Source organism: Mesitornis unicolor, unplaced genomic scaffold (assembly GCF_000695765.1).
Source record: "Mesitornis unicolor isolate BGI_N332 unplaced genomic scaffold, ASM69576v1 scaffold30587, whole genome shotgun sequence".
Classification (NCBI taxonomy): Eukaryota; Metazoa; Chordata; class Aves; order Mesitornithiformes; family Mesitornithidae; genus Mesitornis; species Mesitornis unicolor.
In genome coordinates, this window is record NW_010197562.1 from 157 (window position 1) to 8,033 (window position 7,877).

Below are 7,877 nucleotides of genomic sequence, written 5' to 3' on the forward strand. Positions count from 1 at the left end.
CTGACTGTCCTTCCAGGAGTGGAATTTTCTCAATGTTGACCACATCTTTTGGTGCCATCTTTTGATGGTGCAAGTGGGCCTTATTAGGCCAATTTTGTAGAAGTTGACAAAGAGCCTTAACATTCATGTTTAATCTTGCTGCTGTACATGTTGCTATATTGAGAGGTAAATATCTGAGAGTTAAAAATAAGCTGAATTGTGTATAATCCTTTAAAAAATTGTACTGGTCTTGCATTCCTTACAGAGGGTTGTTCTGTAGTTGATGGAGCAGTTGGAGAAAACTCAGTGGGACTAAATAATGTGAATTCCCTACTTTTGTTGCAGGTTTTCAATGTAACATAGAAGAAGCCTTCACTTGTAAGAGTTACTCATAAAATAGAGATAGTGATATCTCCTTACTTCAGAACATTATTGAAACACTTCCTTGAATAATTGTGCCACCTGGGATATGAGCACAATGAATACAGTCTAAAATGGGTGCTATTCTTTTAGCCCTAACGTGGTATGATGGTGATTCCATGGCCAAGGGATTTTTTGCATTGAATGGAGCCAGTATCTTTTTAATTAATAATTGAAGAATTTCTTATTTTCTTTACTAGTTTTAGTCTCTATGAAATAGAGACCTATCTGTCTGCTCAAGATGTTCTTTGTGCTTCCCCTACAGATTCTGGACTTTGGATTGGCGAGGCATACGGACAGCGAGATGACCGGTTACGTGGTTACAAGGTGGTACAGAGCCCCAGAGGTGATACTTAACTGGATGCATTATACGCAAACAGGTCAGCATCTCTTCAGAAAGGTCTTAACAGAGCTAAAGCATTCACTGAATCAGGCAACATATAAGCAAGTCTTTGTTTCTGAAGTGAGTGAGAAATTAGAGGTGGAAATGACAATATAATTATGCAAATTGTAGATAAATTGCAAGTAATCATTTGTTGGCTGTGAGTCTGGGGGCTGTTTTGGTGTATTTTTTGTGTAATGGAAAGTGCCACAGTGGTTGGGGAAAAAAGGGATATAAATGTATACAGAAGTGATAGTCTGGACTATGTTCTTGTGTTCTGCACTGACTGTCATCTTCCTGCAAAGATACGCTGATTGTAACTCGAACAGACGGGAATATGGCAGGAGGGAATTCAAGTAATGCTAGGGTAACTATGGAAGTTTTTGAAAGCACTGAAAATTTACTTCCCACGTGCATCTGCCTGCTACTGAGAAACTGATTGTGTATATTATCAATTATCTCCAGTTTAGGTAGCCTTTCTTTCCAGTTAGAAAGCCTGCTAGTTTTACCTGTACTGTTCATCATACTTGGCAAGGCACTCATTTATTTTGTAACAGGCTGTAAAGGTAAATTTTACACTTCTTTAAAATATGTTTTAAATGAAACTTTACATACATTTAAATGGAAAAGTATTCAGCAATTTAATGTGACTGTTGATCTCTTTTTCAGTTGACATCTGGTCTGTGGGCTGTATAATGGCTGAGATGATAACAGGAAGGCCTCTGTTCAAAGGAAATGATCGTATCCTTCAGTGAATTTATGGCAGTAATGTAAGAAAATGATGAGAGGTCCTTATGTGATGCAGTAGGTCTGCTAAAAAACTGATATGCATAAATTGAACTTAATAGTAGAATGGCTTACACTTTTCTCATTAATTAGTTGATATCTGTACCACTTTTGCACATCTGCCAATTAAAACTAGATAGAGAGGTGATCCTTGAATCGTGTCTCAAATCATCAGGTAAAAGTTTCTGTGATGATAGAAAAGGCATATTTTGATTTTTTTTTTAGTAATAGAATCCACAATTCCAGAATGTGCACAGAGGATTCTGCTGTAGTATATGAACTTATGTGCACACGCTAGTCCATTTCATGCTTTTTGAGACTTTTACCAAAAAATGTTACGTAAGTAACATCTAGTAAAATGTTTTGTATTTACAGAAAACATCTAGTCCTATCATTTCATTGCTGAGGAATTAAGAACATAGTTAAGATTAAGCCAAAAATCAACCTCAAATGATACTTCATTGGCAGTAGTAGTTGTCATAGTTAACAGAGGACAGTATTAATAGAAGACAGCAAGAATTTTTAAATTTTTTTTTCTTTCCCAGCTTTGTGTGTTTGACAGCTCAGCTTGATCATTTTGCACTGCTTTTCCCCTTGTGGAGCTGCAGTCAGTTTGCTTGTCAGCAAATACTTGTTTACAGAATCACAGAATCACAATTATTTAATTTTAGGTGTATTTGTATTTAAGTATTAACATGTAAGATTAGGGCTTCATTGTATGTATTATATTATTCTTGTTTTGTGAGGAAAAACGTAAAAGACGAAGATTGCATTCACATTAAAAAAATTACAGGGACTATGGAAAGGTAGAATACATCAAATTATTTCAGCTGTACAGATTTTAAGTGTGCATTAGTTCCAAGAAAATACTAAGATGCCTGCCAAAGAGCAGCCGTTGACTAACACATAGTGTTTCTCAACTAGTGCTAACCTTGAGCATTCTGGTATGTTAATAAGGAAATGAACGAGTCGTAATTGTCAAGTTGCACTGTAAATGTGAGAGTGGAAAAGCTAGTATTCTAGTTATACTGGGCTTTGGAGACTTCAGCAAATGCTGGCCTCTGAGTGAATTGGTATTACCTATTGTCAGGGAAATGCAGCCATGGGTTCAGCTGTTGGTAGGTGAATAAGAAAACAGCTAACTTAAGGGGTTTTTGGTTTAGTATTATCAATAGGTTATCCATCAAACTTGCTATGGGATTTTATTTACTCATTTATTTCATCAGCATTACCCACCATTGCTTTTTTCTGCAGAGTCTTGTGGAATCCTTGTGTGCCCTGAGCTCTGACCTAGCCTCTGGCTTCTCCTCTGCTCTCACCAGTGTTCCAAACAAGTCAGAAAGCTGTTCTTTACAGCATTGGTCTCCCTTAATATGGTGTTTCCTCTTTGAAACAGCTAATAGTGCTGCTGATTAATCTATGCTGGTTTAGGACTCAGAAGATTAGGGAGTGTTCTGATGCTCACCCCAATGTCTCCAACATCTCAGCATCTGGAACCAAGCTAAGCTTGTGGGAATTGAGGAGGAGAGGGATTAATTTATTTCCTCTTTAAAGTTGTCAGTGTGTAGAAGAACTAACACAGACTGATTTCCTCTGATTTTTGTTCCATGTATTGTACCACCTGATGTTCCCTGTGACTTTTGCTGCCTCTATGTCACCTAAGTATTGGATAGACCGGGGCAACACATGTAATACGTGTGTTGATTTTTCAGATATTCCAATACTTTTGGACTGATTTTGACAAAAAGTACAGAGGAGGCCTGATGGTAATAGAGGATATGTTCCCTAGTTATAGGATATTTTATTTCAGGTGCTTTCAGTGTCTTTGCTTTTTTTGCAAGAAGAGTGGAGAACTTTCATCTCATCTTTTTAAAATCATCTGCTCAGTTGTCACATTGTGATTTTTGCTTTATTCTCCAATGGGGAAGACATGCACAATTTTTGCAGGGTGCTTTATTTTTCTTTGTTGGAAGACTTTGTTCCTTATTTCTGATATTCAGATCTGGACCAACTCACAGAAATAATGAAAATAACGGGTACACCAACTCAAGATTTTGTTCAAAAACTGCACAGTCAAGATGTGAGTATTCTGCTTTGTCAGTTGGGTTTACATCTTAATTTTACTTAAGCCATGTTCAGTTCTTAGACTGTCTGAGATAATATGTATGGACTACTGAAATGACCTCTGATGGTACATCTCTGCCTTGAAGTGCTTTGCACACCCATAATAGCTACAGGAGATTGGAGGGGGGGGGTGGTGGTGAAGAGAAGTGAAATGAAGAGAACACTTGAAAAATCTGTATATTTAAATAATTCAAAGTTTCTAGTATGTACCATATAAACAGTTAGGTTGATGCATTACTACTTTTATTGGAAATGTACTGAAAACATGAACCTATTCAGAAAACCCAGTTGTTTGCAGATGTCTCTGGCTTTGTCTTTCCTGTTCTTATGTGGATGTCTTTCTAGCATCCTTAAGCTTCGACTATGAAGAACCTAAAATTACTCATTATAAAATTACTGATATTAAATATGGAACACTAATAATTAAAGCTTTATATTATGATTTCTTAATCGTCACTTTAAGGGCTGATTTTTTAAAAAAAAGTTTATTTCAACAAGAATGTAGATATAAACCATGACAATCACCTCAAAACCACTCATTTGTACAATATGCTATCAAAGCATTGCTGAGTTACCTATTAAGCATATACTTAATGTTGTATTACAAAGGCAGCAAAGGTCTAATTTAATATTTGTGTTTCTTTTAAGGCAAAAAACTATATCAAAAGCCTCCCAAAAGTCCAGAAAAAAGACTTTGCATCCATCTTGAAGTATGCGAATCCTTTGGGTAAGACAGTTTGTGTGGATGTGTACAATTTGACTTGTTCTTTTGTCTGCATTGGAGGCAGCAGCAGTATTGGTCATGAGATGGGTTATGCGATGATTCTTGTGCTTTTCTATCTCTTGCTTTCCATAATTCATAACTTTCATTGTAGTGGCTGAACTTTGCCTAGTTTAGACCCTGCCAGGAATCAGGTCTTTCTTAGAAGCACCAAAAAATAAGTATTTTGTGGTTTAGGCTTTGGTCCAGCAGTTGCTTATTGGTTTTACTCTGGAGCAGCTTTCTCAAGAGCCCTAGGAGATTAAGTAATAAATTTTTCTCTGTATTGTATTGGAAATATAATTGTGAAAGTTCAATCTTATCTACAGGAGAAATGCAAGCAAATAGAAAGCTGGCATTTTAGTCATGGAATGAGTACATCCTGAGAAACATCTGTGCATTCCTGAGAAGCACTGGCTTTGATTTGGGGAGATATAAACAGCCAGAAGAGCATGCCAAGGGTGCATAACTGTGACATGGCCCAGGGCAGCCAGTGCTCTGAGATGGCTCTGCCCAAAACTTATCTGTTGCCCAATGACCTGAACACTCACAAAACCAGTTGTAGTAAAATATAAATTAGGATAACTGAATCTTCTCAATTTAAGAAGTTAAAATTATATGTTCAGAGACAATAGAAATAAACATGATTAATAAGCAGCTCATACCCTGCCTGCATGGTTAGCTCACTGACCACCTCAGCCACAGCAAACTGCACGTTTCCATTTAGTTTTTAGGACATTTCTTTCCATCACCTCTGTGGCCATCTGGCTGCTACTTACGTAGAGAAGAAGTGCTCATGGTCTGGGAGACAAGGTTAAAGAGAATCCACGACATGGCAAGCAGAAGTTGCAGCATCCTGTCCCATGCTGCTGTCTCTTCTTCCTTTTAGCTGCTCCACCCAACCCAGGAACATCCTTCCAGAATAGAAAAACTAAGAATAAACAAATCATTCCTCATATTTGTTTACGCTAGCCCAATTTGACAGTCTAACCATGGACCTGATTCAAAACCCTTTGAGGGGAACATAGAAGATTTCCATGAAATGTTTTAGCTGAGGTCAAAAAGACATAGCAGTCAGTGCTGAGATTCTGAGCATGGAGAACTGACTTGTCTTAGTGAACTTCAAAGGGTACTTGAGCTTGGATTTGATCACATATCAAGCAGTTCTCGTTATCTCTGCACCCACCCACTCATTCTGCTGCTGTCAGGTGGTGATGTACCTTACAACCACAACATGGTGGCAGTATGACACCTGGGAAGCCCCTAAGCACAAAGGTCCTGGAGCCAGAAGCTGAGAAGTCATTGGCTGAGGTGATGTGGCTGTGTTGCATACAGAGGCAAGAGAGCTCCTCTATGTTGCATCAGGCTTTGTACATGTCCCAGCCTGCTCACAACACTATTTTGATGGTCCCCACTGGCTATACATTAAACACTCAATGATTCTGCTTTGTAACTCTGTATTTATTTAAAGTATCTTCTGGGCAACATCACTGTGTAGAAGCTGGAATCAGTGGCATGATTTGAATGCACTGTTTGTTTTCTGTTCAATAGCCGTAAACCTTCTGGAGAAGATGCTGGTGCTGGATGCAGAGAAGCGAGTCACAGCAGCTGAGGCTTTGATGCATCCTTACTTTGAACCAATTCATGATCCTGAGGAAGAAATTGAAGCTGAGAAATATGATGACACATTTGATAACATGGATCTTCCACTGGATGAGTGGAAGCGTGAGTTAATTTTGTGATATTTTAAAAAATGACCAGACGGGCCATCCAGAAATGAGAGTATTCCCCTTTACAAATTACTTTCTCTGTTTCTGATGGAACAGAGTAACTAGACAGCAGTAAGATAGAGAAACACTATTGATAAGCTGGTGTTGCCCTTATCAAGTCCTTCTGGAACCATCCCCAAAGGTTTTCTTTGCTCCTCCCCTTTTCTGTGTGTCTGTTCTCCCATCTTCTGCAATGTAGGAGAGAAACCATTTCTGTAACATGTTCCTTCCAGTGGACAGGACAGGCAAACAGATTCCTCAGCTATTGGCTCTATAGGAGTGCAACTGTGCTGGCCTTAATTTTAAGTTAGATATGTTTTTTCTCCCTGAGAGAAGCTGTCTCAGCAGAGATTTGAGCCTGAATCTAATTTTCTTCTAAAGTTAGGGGTTTGTATTTTGCTTTTTAAGTGAGGACTTGACTTTTAAAGTTGATGTACTCAGTAGCTCTTTCTGAGGATATTGCGCACTATACTGTAAAGTCAGTGCTCGCATCCCTTTGAAAGCACCTGCAGCATTTCAGTGTTGGGTTACTTCTTCAAATCTGAAATGGTGAAAAAATTATCTTTGATTCCCTTAGTTTTTGTACTCTTTCTTTTTTACCTGAAGAGGTCTCTCTCTTCCTGGCTTAGATCAGAGCCCAACCAAACTGGGTGTTGCACCTTGCTCATGTCTGTGCCGCTCTTCTTTCTTATTAGGCCAACAACGCTATGTTTATTCTGTTTTTTTCCAGGCATTACATATAAAGAGATACTGAACTTCAAGCCATCACAAACATTGGAGTCAAAGGAGACTTCAGTGTAATTGTGTGATTCAGTCTTTTCACAGAAGAAGGCAGGAAAGTTGTAAATGTTTGTGATATTTCAGGTGTATAAAACTTTTATAAATAAACTGGATGTAATCTGTTTCATCTGCACTGTGAGAAAGAGCAATGTCTTTTACTCTGCATGTGGAAGTTGGTGCCTTTAGGAGTAGCATTTCAAAACTGTCCAGAAACTTATTCTTGCTCACAACTTCTTCCTTCTGCACGAAAGCATTCAGACAGTGATAACCTCGTGCCTCGAAAGATCAGGTAGGACTAATTCTTCAGACCAGAGATCAGAAGAGTACAAGTTACCACCCTAAGCAAGCTGAGACACAGCATGTCATAGATGTGCCATGGCTGCTCTCCAAGGCCATTGAACTGTCCTGAGTGCAAGAAGTATTTGTGTGACTTCCTCTGGAATACTTCACCTCACTAAGATGCGTGGGGAGGCAAATCAGCTTCTGCTACCTCAGCTGGTGCAACAGGAGTGGTAACACAGCCCATATGAATGCTGGTGTCCCCTGTCCTGTGTGAGGGGAGAAGAACCTGAGCTCCAGCCATTTCTGACAGATCTGGGCAAGAGGCAATGAATAGAGAAGTGTCATAGATACCACGTTGGGAGGGACCACAAAGATCATCTAGTCCAAGATCAATGTCAATGTCCTAATTTTTTTCAAAGTTACCAGTGTGGCAGGACAAGATTCCACAATTGTAGTAGGTGAACACTCGATGGATAAACAGTCGCTGTCAAGGGTACAATATTTTCCTCTTAATACAGTGCAGTCTCTTTGTATAATAAACTAGGGATCAAGGATTTCCAGGAAGAAATTCTTAAGACTTTATAAAATTCTGAAA

At 38.7% G+C, this 7,877-nt stretch overlaps 1 protein-coding gene across 1 annotated transcript; it reads left to right on the forward strand.

Moving 5' to 3' along the window:
• Positions 1-664: 664 nt before the first annotated feature.
• LOC104544084 (mitogen-activated protein kinase 12-like) lies at positions 665-7,021 on the forward strand (the record flags this gene model as incomplete). The annotated part of the gene is made up of 6 exons (XM_010188841.1): positions 665-779; positions 1,451-1,522; positions 3,568-3,647; positions 4,340-4,418; positions 6,003-6,176; positions 6,951-7,021. Coding segments are annotated over 6 exons (591 nt in total), but the record flags the coding sequence as incomplete, so codon positions are not given.
• Between the last annotated feature and the right edge of the window lie 856 nt (positions 7,022-7,877).